Source organism: Cebidichthys violaceus, unplaced genomic scaffold (assembly GCF_023349555.1).
Source record: "Cebidichthys violaceus isolate CVI_PGR_0920_01 unplaced genomic scaffold, fCebVio1.0.p SCAF_185, whole genome shotgun sequence".
Lineage (NCBI taxonomy): Eukaryota > Metazoa > Chordata > Actinopteri > Perciformes > Stichaeidae > Cebidichthys > Cebidichthys violaceus.
In genome coordinates this window covers 71,082-91,618 of record NW_027176356.1, presented here as the reverse complement: position 1 = coordinate 91,618, position 20,537 = coordinate 71,082, and the positions used below count along the sequence as shown (strand labels likewise).

Sequence of the window (20,537 nt, the reverse complement as noted above, 5' to 3'; positions counted from 1 at the left end):
GACGCATCCTGACTGTGAACATTAAAGGAAGCACGTCTGTGAGATTTCTGCAGGTCAGCGGTTAAACTCTCGACTCTACAAACTTTGTTGTTCTCACTTTTACTGTTTTCACCGGCTCTTTATCTTCATATTTACAATCGGATGTGACTTCTGTCGTGTATTTTGTGCTCATCAACACTTCTGTGGCACCTTAAGCTCTGAACTCAATAGTTTCAACTGATTCACTGTCACATGCAGTGATTTAAATAGAACACATCTAATATGTAGAAAAAGAGAAAACATGCATGTGAACATGAGAATGTGAGGCAGAAAATAGTGCAGAGGTTAAAATAAAGGGATACAAGATGACAAGTTCAACATCAAATGAAAGGTGTGGTGTGCAATACTTAAAAAAGAACATATTGTGATTTAAATGTGAAATAGAAGATGTTTAAACTGTATACGCCTGCACACAAACACACACTCAAAATCACACAACAACTGACTGAGAGTATGATAATACACACACACACACACACCACACACACACACACACACACAGTCCCAGAGGACTTCAGCTCTCTGCTCGTATAACAAGCTGCGACAAACGACCAAACGCAGACATCAGGACGTCTGACCCAGGAAGAGCTCGACTCAACACATTCTGCAGACACACACACACTGTACACATGATACACACACAACACTATACCACACACACACAAAACTGCACACACACACACACACACACACACACACTGTAAACACACTGTACACACAGCGAGGCAGCAGCAGAGCTCTGCAGGTCCTCTGGAGAGAAGAGGGAATATCACAAGAGAAGAAAAGTGTGTGTGTGTGTGTGTGTGTGTGTGTGTGTGTGTGAGTGTGCTGTGTGTGTGTTTGTGATGTGTTGTGAGAGAGATTTTCCTGATCTGCAGGACGTTTCTGTTGTAGGATAAGGAGAGATTTTGTATCTTTTAGTGGTTTATAGACAGATTTATTTGTCTGTCTCTTCATTCGTCCATCTAGAACTATAGAAACATATTTGATCTTTTTAGTTACACATCCCTTTTATCATCTCCTTCCTTCCTTCCTTCCTTCTTCCTGAATGGTAATGAAGACATTTTCTTTTCATTTTCCTTCATTCCTTCCATCTCGGTTTCCTTCCTCCATTCTGCCCCTCTCTCTATTATCCCTCTTCCTTATCTCCCTCCTCTAGTTCCTCTTTCTCTTCCTTCCTTCCTTTTAATTCTACATTCCTTCAATCCTTCTTCGCTCTCTTCATTCTTATCCTTCTTTCACTTCTTTTTCTTTTCCACTTTCCTTGCATTCTTAAATCTGTCTTCTCTCATTCCTCCTTTCATTTCCTCTTCCCTCCATTCTTTTGTTCATTACTTCCTTTACTTTTTCTGTCAATAGACGCTTTAATTCTGTCTTTCGCGCCCTCCCTTTGCCTCTTCTCTCCATGCATTCATTGTCATGGATTCTTTCTTCCTGCCTTCTTTCGGTGGTATTACTAGTAAAAGGACTGGGAAGTGTTGTCAGTCAGCAACAAATTCTTTACTTAGGTTCTTCTTTCCTCGCTGCCTTCTCTCGTCCGCCTTTCTCTCGGGCTCGCTCCCCCTCTCCCCTCTCTTCTGCCTCTCTCTCCTCTTCCTCTCGCCTCTCTTCCCTCCCCTCTCTTCTCCTTTCTCTCTCTCTCTTCCTCCCCTCTCTCTTCCTCGCCTCTCTCTTCCTCCCTCTTCTCTTCCTCTCCTCTCTCTTCCTCCCTCCTCTCTTCCTCCCCTCTCTTCCTCCTTCCTCTCTCTCCTCTCTCTCTTCCTCCCCCTCTCTTCCCTTCTCTCTCTTCTTCCTCTCTCTCTTCCTCCCCTCTCTTCCTCCTCCTCTCTCTTCCTTTCTCTCTTCCTCTCTTTCTTCCTCCCCCTCTCTTCTCCTTCTCCTCTCTCTTCCTCCCCCTTCTTCCTCCTCCTCTCTCTTCCTCTCTCTTCCTCCCCCTCTCTTCTCTCCTCCTCCTCTCCTTCCTCTCTCTCTTCCTCCCCCTCTCTTCCTCCCTCTCTTCCTCCTCCCTCTCTCTTCCTCCTCCTCTCTCTTCCTCTCTCTCTTTCCTCCCCCTCTCTTCCTCCCTCTCTTCCTCCTCCTCTCTCTTCCTCCTCCTCTCTCTTCCTCTCTCTCTTCCTCCCCCTCTCTTCTCCTTTCTCTCTCTCTCTTCCTCCCCCTCTCTTCCTCCTCCTCTCTCTTCCTCTCTCTCTTCCTCCCCCTCTCTTCTCCTTTCTCTCTCTCTCTTCCTCTCTCTCTTCCTCCCCCTCTCTTCCTCCTCCTCTCTCTTCCTCTCTCTCTTCCTCTCTCTCTTCCTCCCCCTCTCTTCTCCTTTCTCTCTCTCTCTTCCTCCCCCTCTCTTCCTCCTCCTCTCTCTTCCTCTCTCTCTTCCTCTCTCTCTTCCTCCCCCTCTCTTCCTCTCTCTCTTCCTCTCTCTCTTCCTCCCCCTCTCTCTTCCTCCCTCCCTCTCTCTCTCTCTGGATGGAGGGAGCTAGGGAGCGTTAGCAGCACAGCGAGGATTGCAGCAACAATTACATGTGAAATTAGCCTCGCCTCATAGCCTGCAGTGTAATTCCAGCCTTCTGAGGCGTGGCAAAAGTCATCTGTCTCTAATTAAAGATTCCCTCTCTCTGCCTACCCCCCCCCCCCCCCCCCCCCTCTCTTTGTGGGGGTGTCGGGGCTTAAAGGTGCGTTTACAAACCTAATCCTCTGCAGGTTTCAGCAGGTAAAACTAATTATTTCCTGCTTTTAATCTAATTTATAATTCTCTTCTTCTTCATTATTTCTCCATTCTCTCATATTTTCTACTTCCAGCGGACCGTCTGATAATCTCACTGGTTTTATATTTATTATTATTAATATTCACAGAAAACAGATTCTCTCCATGTGTTTACATGAGGAACAGTAAAGTCATTTAAATGTGTCGTGAACACATGAATATGATGTTTCTGTTTCACATGAGAACACTTTTCATCAGCTTTGGTTTCATTTGAAATTGTTAAAACTTTTACTTTTGTCAAACTCACATATTCAAAAATGTTAATAGTTAAATGTTGATCCCTGAAACATCAGCATGAAATGAAACCAAACGATGATGATGATGATGATGAAGAGGAAAGTAAGGAGGACTGACTCCCTGTGTGTGTGTGTGTGTGTGTTCATGTATTCACTGGTTGTGTTTCCATCATCCTCTCACTTCAACTCTTTACCTTCTTCAGTTGAGCTCCTTCAGACGTGTTGAACGTGTGCTTCCTCACCAAACGTTTACATTTTTTAATTATTGTTAATTAGAAAAGGCTGATATGGAGTCATGTGACTCTGAAGTGAAGCTGGTCAATGTTAATAACTTCACTTTAAATCTCTGAGTGTAAAACAGTCTCTTCTTCGTTTGCAGTTTGTGCTGCAACTCAATATAATTATATTTATATTATTATGATTGCTTTGTTCTGTTCTTTGTGTCGTTTGCTTGGTAACCATTCGTATTGTGTCCCTCCAAACACTCACAGTCAGAGGAAGTGCTGTGATTTTATTTTAACATCAACTCTGGTTCAAAATGTTGAAAATGTTTCACATCAAGCTCTGATTTTCGTCTGAAAAATGAGCACTGAAATTTAGAAAAACAGATATTTGATTTATTCGTGGGGGAAAACATATTCGGTTCAAGCCAATTTCACACCGGTGGCGATAACTGTTTCCACCTGACAAACAAACAATCTTCACAATACTGACTTTGTTGCATTGAGTGAGTATCTTTTGAACTATTGCCGTCTGTTTTCGGGGTCACGGACTGTCAAACATGTTATAATGTGCCTTCAGAACAATAGCGGGTCACCTTCTCAACAGCCAATCACGTACAACACACTCAACCCCAAGGACCACAAAGAGGAAATATATATTAGTAGCCGGTCAAAGTAGCCAGTATCGCTTGCTAACGTTATACATGTTAGTGAAGGAACAGGGCTAGCAACAACAGCTAACGTTAGCAATCACTTGCTAACGTTACATGTTAGTCAAGGAACAGGGCTAGCAACGACAGCTAATGTTAGCAGTCACTTGCTAACGTTACATGTTAGTCAAGGAACAGGGCTAGCAACAACAGCTAACGTTAACAGTCACTTGCTAACGTTACATGTTAGTCAAGGAACAGGGCTAGCAACGACAGCTAACGTTAGCAGTCCCTTGCTAACGTTACATGTTAGTGAAGGAACAGGGCTAGCAATGACAGCTAACGTTAGCATGGAATGAGGGGTGTGATTAGTTGTATGTTGGCGTAGTTAGCGTTAGCTCCTCAGACGCTCTGGTGAGGTTCTTGTTGAGTGGACACAGACTCTATTCAGACTTTAGACTCACTGGACCTCATTCAGGGTGTGTTCCTCACCACACTGGTGGAAATCTGTGTTTGTTTGTATGAATAAAGTTGTATTCGTCTTGTTTTCTCTCTCTGTGTGTTTAAGTGTTCATCACGTCAGGGTCTCTCCTTCTGGTTTGAACCAGAGATTACCAGACGACCAGTGAGAACACACTCTGTGTGTGTGTGTGTGTGTGTGTGTGTGTGTGTGTGTGTGTGTGTGTGTGTGTGTGTGTGTGTGGCTTCAGACAGAGCTCCTCTGTCGCAACCACACTGATTGGTTTTGGAAAGCCAGTTAATGAGCAGGTGTGTGTGTGTGTGTGTGTGTGTGTGTGTGTGTGTGTGTGTGTGTGTGCAGCCCAGCATTCCATCAGAGCACCATGGGCTATTTGAAATGAGAATTTAGCGGCAGGGATACACACACACACACACACACACACACACACACACACACACACACACACACACACACAGCCTGTAATTAGTTGGACTCCACTGGAAGCAGCCACAGGGAGAACGTCGTCTGTGATGACTTAATGCAACGAAATGTTTTCAAATGAAACCTTGAGTGATTTTTTTTTTTCTGCGTTATGTATCCATCCCTCCACTGATCCACATCTCACCTCCTCCTCTTCCTCCTCTCAGGTAATCATGTGACCAGTGTGTGAAGGAGGTGTGTGTGTGTGTGTGTGTGTGTGTGTGTGTGTGTGTGTGTGTGTTTGTGAACAGCCGGGTATTTTGGGTAAACGTCTCCGTGTGGAAACACTAACTTCTGCTTTATTTATCCAGATTGTTCAGCTGGATAAACATTAATTAATAAAAATCAATTAAGTAATATCAGCTGATTCTGAACGGAAGCATCTCCACTGTCTTCTTCTGCTGCTCTTCCTCCGGCTGTTCTTCATTTATAATTTACACTTTCACTGATACGAATGTGTTTCTACACGATAAACACACATCAAGTGTGTGTGTGTGTGTGTGTGTTCACATTATGTCCGTGCTTTAATGTTGTATCTTTATTAGCTCTCTGTGTGTGTGTGTGTGTGTGTGTGTGTGTGTGTGTGTGTGTGTGTGTGTGTGTGTTCGTTTCTCTCTGTCTCAATGAAAATATTACCACGTCAGTGAAAACCACACACACACACACACACACGCTACACTTCTGTAGGAGTGAGCGTTGGCTCCGCCTCCTGTGGGACTCAGGGCCAGAGCCTTGATCATCAATTGGCTGAACTACAGGGACCTTGATGTGTGATTGGTTGACAGCAGCTACAAGGTTTGATGCTTGTTTCGTCTCCCTGTGGACTCAGTGCGCGCGCACACACACACACACACACACACACACACACACACACACACACACCATCTGGATACAACAATCGAGGATGAAACACACACTGAAGGAAGTGAGAATGAAGTGAGCGCACACACACATAAAGACATAAAGTCCTGGTTTAGTCCTGGTGGTTCTGGAGCTCACGGTACATGATGCACACTTCCACAGCCTGAACATGAACATGAACATGAACACCGTCAGATAGTTTACCTGCAGAATTATTTCTGCAGAATAATCCCGTTGATTGATCGTCATGAACGTTTCACACAAGCGCCGCATGAAAAGAACGGATAACCAACTTAAACAAACTAAAGAGCAACAAGTTAAAAGATACATTTAAGAGGAGGAGGAGGAGGAGGAGGAGGAGGAGAACAGAGAAGAAGAGACGTTTGTGTTTTTATGAGGAACAAGTTTAGTTCCACTTGGCAGCAGAAGAAGAAGAAGTGGAGACAGAAGAAGAGTTTTGTCCTTAAATCAATAAAACACTGTTGACCACAAACTGGAGAGAAGGTTTTGAAATCACTGCTCCGTGTTGTGACACACACACACACACACACACACACACACACACACACATACACACACACACACACACATCTGTATCACAACACACACCAACACACACTCCTCCTCCTCTCCAAGGTTGATAAGTGCCTCCATCTCACATCACAATAAACAGTAGAGCCTCGGCCTGCCAAGCAGAAACAACTGTCAGCCCAGCTTTCCTTTTTCCGGAGGACACACACACACACACACACACACACACACACACACACACACACACAGGCAAAGATGCACACGGACACACTCGCTCTTTCTCAGTTGCACGTCTCACACACACACACCTCCGAAAAAGAACAACTTTTGTCGGGCCTTGGCGTTGCCATGGTTACAGGGTCGAGCCCCTCCAGCATCTCAGCGGAGCACAGCGAGGTTCTTTAACGGTCACGATAGAAAAAACAACACAGACACACACACACATTCACGCAGACGGGTTTGTGGTGAAATCTCCCAGCATGCATCTGTCCTGCCTGTGTTCACACGACACTTTAAAAACACAGACGACCAACTCACAGACTTAACATGAAGTAACATAACTTTTAAAAATCTAGATTAATCACTCAGAGGAAAAGTATTAATTCAGGAGTGTAGAAGCTACGATGGACAAAGCGCCGAAAACAGGAAGATATATGGAGGAACAGTGAATCCGGTGTTTCACCGTAAACTCCCGCTGAAGAACCAACTTTTGCCGTCGTCATCCTGGCTTTTTTGCAACCAGTGAACAGGAAGTGACCACATCAGGACTGAGGAGGAGTGACGTAGAGACGCCGTATACTGGTAGAGACCTGTCAATCAGCGTGTAGCCCCGCCCCTTTGACTCTAAATGGAGCATAATGTACTAAATGAACATCATGCTGTATTGAAGAAGACTGTAAACTAGAGATTGAGACCATAAACTCATGTTTACAATGTTTACTGAGGGAATAAATCAAGAGAGAAGTAGAGTCATTTTAGACTAGACTTCTATACAACCAGAGGAGTCGCCCCCTGGTGGACACTAGAGAGAATGCAGGTTCCCGCCTTGGTTGGTTGGAAACACTTAATAAATGCGAGTAAATGAACTATTAAATATGAGAACATATGCCGTGAAGTTAGATGGGTACCGGTTCTGGTTCTGCAGATCTCTCCTACTGATACTGGATTGTATTGACGTGTCTTTTGCTTAAGTAAAGGGTATGAATACTTGGATAAAGTCACAGTAATAATAACTCAAATCTTAAAAGTGATATATATGAAATAGCGGCGTACAGTACGCAGCCTGTCTGCTGGAGGAGGACAGGAACAGTACGAGAGCGACCTTGCACCGGGCGAGGAGACGCTGTCGAGCTCCACATCAATATTTCAACGGGAGAGTTGACACATCAAAAAAGAAAGAGAGAGAAGAAGAAGAAGAATGGCCGGCGATTCCAGAGTCATCTAAAATTCATGCACGCATCTTCGCCGCCATGAATATTCATACGGAGATGAATATTTAAGTGTGACTCCTATGGAGAAATTAGGTTCATCTTTACACTTATCAATAATTCGCAGAGCAGGTGAGTCTCATCGGGCCACTAAATAAATCATGTCTTGACACACACACACACACACACACACACACACACACACACTGGAAAAATAAAATAAAAAAAGTTTTGGACAAAGAGAGATAAAGAACGGAAAACAACACAAAGTTACGTGTTGGTTCGCAGCAGTGCCTTCTGGGTAAAGAGAGAGTGAGATGTCAGCAGAGTGTGTGTGTGTGTGTGTGTGTGTATTACTTCACGAGTGTGTGTTTTAGGGGTTACTGAGAGTGTTTTACACAACAACATGAACGTGAACGTTGTGTAATCACGTCATGAACCGATAGTTAGGGTTGAAGTCTTCACACCAAATCACAGTTTACTTGCCGGATAATTTGTGGATATTCGCTTTATTGGCGCTAGACGCGCCGGAGAGGGGGCGTGGCTTATCCCCACTGGTTTACTACGACACAAAATAAACAGATTTGTACTGTAATTTAATTACAATAAACTCCATGATGTTGCTGATGTGTAAAAAAGTCTGAATTCATGTTTTGTTTGTTCTCTCCGCAGGACGACAAACAACTTTTGTGAATGGAGCTCGGATCGATCGGTGCTATGCTAAGCTAACATTGTAGCGGCTCCATCGACACTCAACATAACGTCACCTCGGCTGATTACTTCATTCGGTTTGATAAAAAGCTTTTTAGAAAATGTTGTTTTCTAGAGTGCCAGAGCTGTAAAGCAAAAAAAATATCTTTGATTTCTGTCTGTGTGTGTATCTGTGTGTGTATGTGTATGTGTGTGTATCTGTGTGTATCTGTGTGTGTATGTGTATGTGTATGTGTGTGTATCTGTGTGTATCTGTGTGTGTATGTGTGTGTATCTGTGTGTATCTGTGTGTGTATGTGTGTGTGTCTACATGTGTGTGAAGGACAGAAGAGGATGACTCAGATCTCTAATCGTAACACATGCTGTTCTCCTTTCTGACTCATTTGGCTGCAGTGAAGTCATTACACACGCACGCACGCACGCACACACACACACACACACACACACACACACACACTTTACTTGGTATGGTTATGAGGGATGCTATGTCTTGTAATCCCATTCTCCTTGGTAAGGATGAAGAGTGTGTGTGTGTGTGTGTGTGTGTGTGTGTGTGTGTGATTGGCTGGAAAAGGGGGAGGGTGAGGTGTAAGGAGCAGTGAGGGGAGGGTCGGGGGGGAGACAGACAAATTGATGGATGAATAAGAAGTGGGAGGACATCATTTCCTCCAGCTGGCTCTGTGTTTCTACATATTTACACTTTGTGATTAACAGACGCTCCGCCATGACGGAGGCAGAGGTGGCTGATGGGAGGTTTGTGCGACGCAGACGAGCAGTGATTTTCAGCATCTAATAGGTTGAACTGTAAAAAGACGTCTCTCGACATACAACGGCACGGCGGAGGAAGTGCGTCTCGTGCTGCCGGTCCTCTTTCAGCGTCTCAAAAACATGAATATCCTGCAAAACACGCTGCGCGTTCAGCAGAGAGCTTGTTTTGGTTAGCTTACCTTGAAAACAGACGCGCAGGCTGCATTTCAAACGCTAGTAAACAAGCCTCGGCCTGGTGCCAGACACCACACACGCTGCCTGCATCTCTAAAGAGGCCCGGGGATGTGTGCTCCTCCATTCACGGGGGAGACACAAGCAACCAATCGGAGCTCCGTCTGCAGGACGAGGAGCGAGGACGTCATCTTCCTGCAGACGGCTGCATAAACACAGCCGTCGGACGACCGGCGTGGACCAAGTGAATATCAACTCCTAAATGTGCACGCTTGTGAAAAACGTCAACTGCGCTGAGCAACCGCTACCACAGCATCTGGGTTAGCTGAAAGTGGCTGCTGATTGGCCGGAGCAATCTTCAGTCAGGCTGAAGATTTGTGGGTATAAAGTAAATCACAAATTCTCCTCAGAGAGCTTTTACCCGGGACCCTCACATCGGAACAAAAACCCCCCCAAATAGAACCTTTCAGGAGGAGAACATAAAGGAAGAAAGCTCGGAGAGAGCAGCAGAGGAGGATCCCTCTCCAGGATGGACAGACTCACTCCAGACGTCCACACAATCAAGACTCCTGCTCCTGACTTCCATCTAAAGATGATCCCTCACAGTCGTGTACTGACGAGACAGCGGCCATGTTTTTAATGAGACATGCGAGTTAGACGAGTTTACAGCGACTGCTTTGGAGCGAATAAACTCAGCTACACTGTAGTCTGGTCAGAAGGTGGCGCTAAAGGGTCCACATGTGTGTGTAATCAACCAGTAAACGTAGAGTAGAAGAAGAAAAAGAAGAAGAAGAAGAAGAAGAAGAAGAAGAAGAAGAAGAAGAAGAAGAAGAAGAAGAAGAAGCAGAAGGAGAAGAAGAAGAAGAAGAAAAAGGAGGAGGAGGAGAAGGAGAAGAAGAAGAAGAAGGAGAAGAAGAAGGAGAAGAAGAAGAAGAAGAAGAAGAAGGAGGAGAAGAAGAAGAAGAAGAAGGAGGAGAAGAAGAAGAAGGAGGAGGAGGAGGAGGAGGAGGAGGAGGAGGAGAAGAAGAAGAAGAAGAAGAAGAAGAAGAAGAAGAAGAAGAAGAAGAAGGTTGTGAAGAGGAAACTAAACAACTTCAAAATGTGCTTAAAAATACGTGGGAACACGTTAAGATAAATGTAAACCTCTGAGGTCTCGAGTCATCTTGAGGAGCATTTTGTTCCCTCAACGCCCTCCCAGAAAACACAAAGGCTCAGTCTGCAGGTTTGGATGTTTGGACAGACCATCCTCTCAGATGATTAGAGACATCAGCCACAATGGAGGAGGAGGAGAAGAAGAAGACCAAACCACAGAACACTGACGTCAGTCAAACTCTCTCTAAAGCACACGTCGGTCTTTCATGACCTCAGACAGACGACACGGCTCGTCTTACCTTGAACAGGTGATGTCTCTGCTCCTCTGACATCATCAGCTGGTGACTGTCTGTTACCATGGCGTCCATGTCCATCAGCCAATCCCAGAGCTCCTGGTACTCGGCTTCAAACTCCTGCAGACTGAAGACACACAGAGAGAGATTATTAAGTTGAATTATTGTTGAAATTCAATTTTCTTTTGTCTTTTATTCACATTGTGCTTCCTCCATGTTCTACTCTCCGCTGTAGCTTCTTGTATTATTGTAATATTGTTTTGTCCTGCGGCGATAACAGAGACACATGCGTCTTGTTATGTTGATAAAGAATGCGGCTAAAAATGCAAAGTGGAATATGAGAGAGAGAGACAGAGACAGAGAAAGAGAGAGAGAGAGAGAGAGAGAGAGAGAGAGAGAGAGAGAGAGAGAGACAGAGACAGAGAAAGAGAGCGAGAGAGAGAGACAGAGTGAGAGAGCGAGAGCGAGAGAGAGAGAGAGAGAGAGAGAGAGAGAGAGAGAGAGAGAGAGACAGAGACAGAGAAAGAGAGCGAGAGAGAGAGACAGAGTGAGAGAGCGAGAGAGAGAGAGAGAGAGAGAGAGAGAAAAAGAGACAGACAGAGAGACAGAGACAGAGAGAGAGAGGAACTCAAACTCAAGTCTTTGATTTCCGTCTCCTCTCCTCTTGTGAGGACGGAGCTTCCTGACTGCAGGTTTCAGGTGAACCAGCCTACGGTGCTGAGCAGTGAACATGGAGACGTGGTTCAGTGCAGCTTTCTGGATTCCTGCAGTTTAGGGAGACGGTTTTGGTTCTTGACTCTCTTTTGAAAAGACTAAATCAATCGAGCGTTTACTTCTTCTGTGTCTTGGCTTGCTTTCACACCGGCGGCTCACTTCATCTAGTCCCAGTGATTGTGTGAGGAAGGTTTGAACTCTGGAGCCTTTAAACCACTGTGTGAGCGCACCACTCTAGACGTCCTCCAGGAGAGACGTCTGGAAGACTGCACCGCCATCACCCTTCTTCGGACAATCACCGCGTCTTCATGCACACCTCCACCGCCGCGGTTTGGAGGATCTATGAACGACTTCGTCATCGGACACATCGCACAAACATCATTACCGACACTCGAACTGCAGCTTCACCTCATCTGTCAAGAATACCGAGAGACGAACAAGAGGTCTGTTAAACTCTAGACCATAGACTACTGGACGACGTAGTCTACTTATTTATTAAAGCCTTTAAAGCACAAATATCAAGGACAAATGACCAAACCAACTAAACCTAGGTTCCTCTTCAGCGCGGTTTAGGAAAAGATCGTCAACTTCAACTAACAGAAGTGGTGACATGAAATACACAAGCTGCTTCACGTGAGGAACAAACAGCAGCTGGAGGACACGTCGCTGTCTTTATGCTTCATCATTACACCCATTAAACATGAAACCATCTCGTGGGATATCGACTCATTATTTTTCCTAGTTAGAAGTATGAATGGATGAGACCGGCCTGTTTGTTTACTTAATACTCAGGTTTACTCATTTCAGGTTCAGGAAAAGATCACGGTTTGAGTTAAAGTAAGTTTCTAATGGAATTGGCTTCAGTTTCCTCCTCCTCCTCCTCCTCCTCCTCCTCCTCCTCCCACATCCTCTCATATTGTCCACATTCTTTTGTTCACCTCCTCTTCCTCACCCTTCCTTCTCTTCTTTTCCCACATTATTTTGCCTCCCCCTTTTCCGCCTCACTCCTCCCACTCTCACCTCCTCCTCCTCCTCCTCCTCCTCGACACAGGATCGCATCAAATATTTATGCAGCTGGAACAGGGGCCGATTGCTCAAACACACACATTACTGTCAGCCGTTTTGTTGAGGTGTGTGTGTGTGTGTGTGTGTGTGTTTATTATTTATATATTCGGGGGGTTTCGGTCTCGGCGGGGATCGCCAACATGTTTCTCAACATTAGCAGTGAAATTGTTTGGAATTCTCCGGTCGCTGACGACGACAGTTTGACAGCTCTGTCAGGCCCGCGGCGTTTCCGCGACAACACTAACACACACTTACACACACACGCACACACACACACACACACACACACACACACGCTGCGTACACGCTAGTCGCTCATGAAGACACTCTCTAAAGCACATACATGAAAACAATGACTGAGAAACACAAAACAACCCAAACAAACGCCCACTGATAATAACACACATACACACACACACACACACACACACAGCTACCCAGAATGCAACGCACACATTAAACACTAAACAAGTACACACACACACACACACACACACAGACACACACACAGACAGCAACTTGACCTGCCATCAAAGCAGAGACAGCACACTATGAATGAAATTAAGGAAACAAGAGAGAGAAAACAAACACTTCCATCTCTTCCTGTTTCACTTTGATTCTTCCTGGAGCTTCAGACTGATTCACTAACGCTGAACACAAACCGTGTTTACGCTTCTATACCTGGTGATATAATACCCATAATTACCTCACACTTACCTTAATGCTCTATCTCTTGACTCTTCTACCTGTCTCTTAACTCTTCTACTTGTCTCTTAACTCTTCTACCTGTCTCTTAACTCTTTTAATTGTCTCTTAACTCTTCTACCTCTTCTACTTGTCTCTTAACTCTTCTACTTGTCTCTTAACTCTTTTACTTGTCTCTTAACTCTTCTACTTGTCTCTTAACTCTTCTACTTGTCTCTTAACTCTTCTACCTGTCTCTTAACTCTTTTAATTGTCTCTTAACTCTTCTACCTCTTCTACTTGTCTCTTAACTCTTCTACTTGTCTCTTAACTCTTCTACCTGTCTCTTAACTCTTCTACCTGTCTCTTAACTCTTTTAATTGTCTCTTAACTCTTCTAACTCTTCTACTTGTCTCTTAACTCTTCTACTTGTCTCTTAACTCTTTTACTTGTCTCTTAACTATTCTACTTGTCTCTTAACTCTTTTACTTGTCTCTTAACTATTCTACTTGTCTCTAAAGTCGTTTACTTGTCTCTTAACTCTTCTACCTGTCTCTTAACTCTTCTACTTGTCTCTTAACTCTTCTACTTGTCTCTTAACTATTCTACTTGTCTCTAAAGTCGTTTACTTGTCTCTTAACTCTTCTACCTGTCTCTTAACTCTTCTACTTGTCTCTTAACTCTTCTACTTGTCTCTTAACTATTCTACTTGTCTCTAAAGTCGTTTACTTGTCTCTTAACTCTTCTACCTGTCTCTTAACTCTTCTACTTGTCTCTTAACTCTTCTACTTGTCTCTTAACTCTTCTACTTGTCTCTTTACTCTTTTACCTGTCTCTTAACTCTTTTACCTGTCTCTTAATTATTCTACCTGTCTCTTAACTCTTCTACCTGTCTCTTAACTTTTCTATTTGTCTCTTAACTCTTCTACTTGTCTCTTAACTCTTCTACCTGTTTCTTAACTCTTCTACCTGTCTCTTAACTCTTCTACTTGTCTCTTAACTCTTCTACTTGTCTCTTAACTATTCTACTTGTCTCTAAAGTCGTTTACTTGTCTCTTAACTCTTCTACCTGTCTCTTAACTCTTCTACTTGTCTCTTAACTCTTCTACTTGTCTCTTAACTATTCTACTTGTCTCTAAAGTCGTTTACTTGTCTCTTAACTCTTCTACCTGTCTCTTAACTCTTCTACTTGTCTCTTAACTCTTCTACTTGTCTCTTAACTCTTCTACTTGTCTCTTTACTCTTTTACCTGTCTCTTAACTCTTTTACCTGTCTCTTAATTATTCTACCTGTCTCTTAACTCTTCTACCTGTCTCTTAACTTTTCTATTTGTCTCTTAACTCTTCTACTTGTCTCTTAACTCTTCTACCTGTTTCTTAACTCTTCTACCTGTCTCTTAACTCTTCTACCTGTCTCTTAACTCTTCTACCTGTCTCTTCTACTTGTCTCTTAACTCTTTTACTTGTCTCTTAACTCTTCTACTTGTCTCTTAACTCTTCTACTTGTCTCTTAACTCTTCTATCCGTCTCTTAACTGCACCTCTTCCTCGCTCCTCATCATCCCTTCCATCCCTCCATCGTCGTCTTCTTGTCAGCTACATTGAAATAAAACACATCTCCACCATCTTTTTTTTCTGCTTTTACTCCTTGTTCTTGCCAACTCTTCCCTCGTCTCACACCTCCTCGTCCTTCCACTGCGAGTGATTCTCACTAAAATAAAAACTAAACAGAGAAGAAGAAAGCAGAGGAAGCGAGCGCTGCTTCCTTCCCCCGAGGCGGCGTTCCTCATTATGCGGCGAGCAGAGCGGCCCTTTACTGACTCAGACAGATGAAGCAGATACAACACTCGCACAGATTGTTTTCTCTTGTCGTTTGTCGTTTCTCCACTCCCTCCCCCTTCCCCTTCCCCTCCTCCGTTTCCGTCTTGTTCTCATACTAATGTTAACTAAACGCTTTGTAAAACAGGATCTCTCGGGGCGTGGAAGACGAGAAAACAGACAAATCGGTGAGGAAGGAGCGACGTGGCGGCACTGCGGGGCTGCGTTCAACACCGGGACAGTTACGGAGCGTTTGAAGTGTCAGGTTTGCTTTCTGTCACGCGGCGCTGACGGGGCGCGTGGGAGTGTTACGGAGAGCCGTTCTGACATTCAGTCACTTGAGGAAACTCGAATTACAGGAATCTATTATTCACTTCTAGCTCGTCATAATTCCAGTCAACACTGGATATAATAAAATGTAGCGGGTATCATGTGAAATTGTGCAAATCTAAATATTGGAGAAGGATATTGATATCTACATTCCTTGCGGAGACGTTTCACAAAGTAAATATGAAGTTTTAATGGCTCAAAACGCAATTAAAGTGAGTGTACTGCGGTTGAGCATTTACACGTTTGAGTGACCATCGTACTCAGTTTGAAGTCCAGCCCCTGCTGGGTGTGGCATCACGTTGTGTCCAGTGGGGAGCAGGTCAAACACTAGTTACACTGGGGGGCTCCCAGTTGGATTGTGGACACAATGTCAGGAGGTGTTCATAGCAAAAACAGGATTTTCAGGGAACCTTAAAACCCTCTAGCAGGATTAAAAAGCATGTTTTCTATAAACAATTAAATAATCGCCAAAACTACAACATTTATCACAGCCAGTAGCTGTAAAAGAAAGTCATTAATGTCTGATATTTTATATTTCCCAATGGTCTGTCAAAAAAAGCAGCCAAAACTAAGCTTAAAATTGTGATATTTCATCAAAAACATTTTATTCTACGTGTCCTCATTTAAAATCTCGCCCCAAATAAACATTTTGCTTTAACCAGATTCTGTAAAAAACATAAAATTCTGAGCTAATCAGAGCAACTACGAAGCCATGAGTGATTCATCTGAGACCAACAGACATGTGACAACAATTTCGTGAAACTTCGGCTGAACACAGAGCAGAGAGGAGAGGCTGTTAGTAGAGCATGTACAAATGTAAATAGTTTAATATATAAAGCACAAGAACATTTTGGGATATTTAGAATCTATTGCGCTCCCATTTTTGTAAAATAAATTTTCCATTTTTTCTTTGTGATGATTTGTCATTATAACTGTTATTCTACTCTAAAGACATGTTTGACTTCTCTCTACTTCTATCCATGATTGATCTGTTTCTATAGAAATACAGGACTTCTATGTTACAGTGAGAATCAAGACCCCAGAGAGTAAAATGTCACAGGAGCAACAAAAAAAGTAGCCCCAAAACTACCTGGTGCTCAGAGGGTTACGTTGCTCCATTTGTTTGTGTTTTCAAAAATATTCTTGTTATTTGATCACGACTTGTGATGCGTCCGGAATCGCATGCTATGCACCACATACCTGAGCGAATCGATGATTTGAGAGGTCTGAAGTAAATTGTTATACTTCCATTGAAGCGTTATTGACGCCGTCTGTCATCATCTGTTATGAATGTTGTCGAATGCAACTTTACTTTGCCCATGAGCAACACTTCTAATTGCAGAGATTCATTAGAATGAAGTAAATTTGTGACCTTCATTCTGTCGGTTGTTTACACTCTGGGTTTTTTTCTGACTATGAAGCACTTTGTGTCTTTGTTTTGAAAAGTGCTCTACAAATGATCATCGTTATTATCATAATTACTTTAAACTGAATGTATATTTGTTGATAATGACCAGGTTTCAGAGAGTGTAAACTGATTGTTAAAACATCCAGTCAGACTTTAAATGGAAGGATTTGCCATCATCTCTCTCTCTCTCTCTCTCTCTCTCTCTCTCTCTCTCTCTCTCTCTCTCTCTCTCTCTCTCTCTCTGCTGCTACGACGATAGCAGCTGTAACCACTGTCTCTAATTAATGATCCGCCATACAGCAGGAAGGGGGGAGGGAGGAAGAGAAGGGAGTGGGAGAGAGGAAAGGAAAGGAAAGGAAGGAGGAAGGGGTAAGAGAAGACGGAAAGTGGGAAATTATGGGGGTGGGGGGTGACAACAGGAAAGAAGAGAGAAGAGGAGAGGGAGGTAGGGAAGGAAATTGTGGCAAGTGAGGAAAGGTGGGAAGAAAGTAGAGAAGTCAGAGTCGAGAGAGAACAGTAAAGACTAAAATGGAGGAAGATGGCAAAAGAAGACAGAAGAGAGAAAGGAAGTAAACTGAGAGAAAGGGGAGAGGGGAAAAGGAAACATTAGAAAAGGGAAGCGAGAACCAGAGATAAAAGTTAAGAGAAAGAACCAGAGATAAAGGTAAATCATGAAGGAAAGAAGACAATAGGAAGGACGGTGAGGATGTTGAGGAAGAGGAGGAAAGGAAGGAGAGATTGAGGGAAGGGGGGAGGACAAGAGAGGGGGAGGAAATGAAAGGTTGAATGAGTCATATTGGCAGCCGTCACCTTTCAGTCAGAGACTGTTGGATTTATGAGGTGATTCACTAACACTCGTCTTTTTTCATCCTGCAGAGACACTGAAACCAGGCCATCAGTGAGCAGCTTCACAGCTCCGCCTGCTGTCATTCATTCTTTCATTCTAATGGGTTCATCCTGCAGAGACACTGAAACCAGGCCATCAGTGAGCAGCTTCACAGCTCCGCCTGCTGTCATTCATTCATTCATTCATTCTAATGGGTTCATCCTGCAGAGACACTGAAACAAGGCCATCAGTGAGCAGCTTCACAGCTCCACCTGCTGTCATTCATTCATTCATTCTAATGATTTCATCCTGCAGAAACACTGAAACCAGACCATCAGTGAGCAGCTTCACAGCTCCACCTGCTGTCATTCATTCATTCATTTACTCATTCATCGTTGTATTATTACAATTTATTATTAACTTAATGTACTAATGTATTCAATCACTATCACTCATTTATTGATTAGTGAATTATTACATTCATTTGCTCTTATGCTAACTTGTTCATTCAATTGACATTCATTAATAATGTTACATGTGTTAGAAACAGCTCCTCCATTCATCAATAAATATGTCTTTCATTCCCCAAAGATATTAAAAAGAATATATCAGTTTGGATCATTTATAATATATAGAAAATTGGTAAAAACCTTTTAAAAATAATGAATAGAATGATAACATTTATTGATCTGATTAGTTATTTTTTCTTCTTCTAGAAGAGTTAATGTTATATTTAACTTGATTACTAATCAATGAAAATAAATGATTAAAATGTAATAGAAGTGGCCAAGTATTGAGGTTTTTATCTGCTTTTTAAAACCAGAAAATTTAAAAGAGCAATGTTTCTTTTCTCGCTCTCGCTCCCAATTAAATTTCTTTTGGCTCTAATTCAGAATTGAGGTGTTTTGCGTGAGATCAGTAAATAATTCAGTCTGACCTTCATTTTCTTTACAACTGAACCAAAGCCAGAAATCTCAACTGAGCTGAACTCACAGCAGAAAAAGAAAAACATGTAACATCCAATTATTTCCAAACTCATCCCACACACCGCTGCACTGGACACACACACACACACACACACACACACACACACACACACACACACAGATGTAAATCAGCTAATATATGAATAACCAATTACTGTCCAATACATTCGAAGTAAATTACTGAAACATTACACTGCAGCCACAGAGGACTGACAAACACAAACAAAACAAGTGTTTTCCTTTACAAGTATGTGTGTGTGTGTGTGTGTGTGTGTGTGTGTGTGTTTTCTCACTGTGTATGTAAAGCACTTATATTTCTTTAATTTAAATCACAGAAGACAGCGCAGTGCTGCCAAAGCTGCAATTTATGCTCAATCAAAACAATGGATTGTTCTGTCTGTGTGTGTGTGTGTGTGTGTGTGTGTGTGTGTGTGTGTGTGTGTGTGTGTGTGAGGACACACCACATCCTTCATGTAAGTGACTGTAACGAAACCAAGAAAGTCTGGAGAACACAACATACTACAGACTCAGAGTGAACAATTTAAGCTTCGTTTTTCATTTGCATACACACGACTTTGTGCATGTTTTCATTGAGAGTGTGTGTGTGTGTGTGTGTGTGAGTGATAACCGTGGAGGGAGGCTCCTCAAAGTCGGGGATGAAACGCCGACAGGCAGCGTGACCAAAGACGGCGCTCGCCGAGCCGAGTCTGGCCACACCAGATTACTGCTGTTAACACTCACACTCTGTGTGTGCATGATTACATTCTACTCTGTGTGTGTGTGTGTGTGTGTGTGTGTGTGTGTGTGTGTGTGTGTGTGTCACATGTTACTGTGTCTCGCTCTTGTTTTGCTCTTCTTCTGTTGGTTTATGTGACAAACATCATTTCTTCTATGAGGAACCTTCATGTAGTCTTGGTTCTGTTGGTCCCTGTGGACTAAAGCTGTAGTGTCTCTGAGCACCAGAGTCTCTTTAGAAATCCTCTCATTCTACTGCAACAGGGTCTGACAGTCTGACCCTCTCAGTCCTGGTTCTGGTTCTCCCTCCCTGCTGGAGGATCTGGGTTTGTCCACAGTGGACCTGTCTCTGCTGGAGTCTGAGCTGAAGGAGGTTCTGGTGAACCTGCATGAGTTCCGGTGGCTCCGATGACGAGCGTCAAGAACAACTCTGTAGAAACAGCAACTTCTCTCTGATGGTCTCTGTACTGATGGAGGTCTGATAGAGGACCAGGACTACACTGAGAGTGGTTCGTATAGAGGACCAGGACTACACTGAAACTGGTTCATATAGAAGACCAGGACTACACTGAGACTGGTTCATATAGAGGATCAGGGCTACACTGAGAGTGGTTCGTATAGAGGACCAGGACTACACTGAAACTGGTTCATATAGAAGACCAGGACTACACTGAGACTGGTTCAGAACCAGATAGAAGCTCCCCACAGTTCCTTCAGGTTAGTTGTTGGGTCAAACAAACACAGGACTTTCACTCAGAGGACCGGCGTTCGTGTCCCGTGTGAAACCAAAAGTAGATTCATTTTTACTGGAGACGCTACGTCACGGAGTCACATGATGCTACGTCTGTAGCTTACGTTACAAGTACGTAACGCAAACCTTTACGAGTCCTCATGGATCCACTACAGTGACCGGTCGTCTGCCTCAGTGGGAGAATACGAGGAGTCGGGATGAGATCAAGTGTAACGGAGACGTCTCTGTCGCGTGTTTACCTGTTGTTCCTCGCCAGCTGACTGTAGTACCTCCTGGCGGCCGGCGAGGGGTAGTGCAGGCTGCTCAGCTTTACGGCCATCTGCTCCGCCAGGGCGGCTCGCTGGGCTTCACACTGACCGGGGACCGGCTCAGCCTGCGAGACACAGAGCAGGGCACACGGGCTTCAATCACACGGCATGCTGTAGACAGAGTCGTGGTTAGTAGGAAGAGATCACAATCAAACATGTCTTATTAGTTCTTATTTCTGTAATTGTCGTCAAACGACTTCATTTGCTTCACTGTAAAAA

The 20,537-nt window shown here is 43.6% G+C and overlaps 1 protein-coding gene across 1 annotated transcript in view; it reads right to left on the bottom strand.

Annotated features, from left to right (window-relative positions):
• LOC137874317 (A-kinase anchor protein 6-like) overlaps window positions 1-20,537 on the bottom strand; it is a 98,393-nt gene that overhangs the window by 56,911 nt on the left and 20,945 nt on the right. Inside the window, exons 3-4 of the mRNA XM_068712952.1 lie at window positions 20,250-20,383; window positions 10,702-10,822 (exon numbers count right to left, since the gene is read on the bottom strand). Coding sequence (XP_068569053.1) covers window positions 10,702-10,822; window positions 20,250-20,383 — 255 coding nt within the window. The remainder of the gene's footprint in view (window positions 1-10,701; window positions 10,823-20,249; window positions 20,384-20,537) is intronic.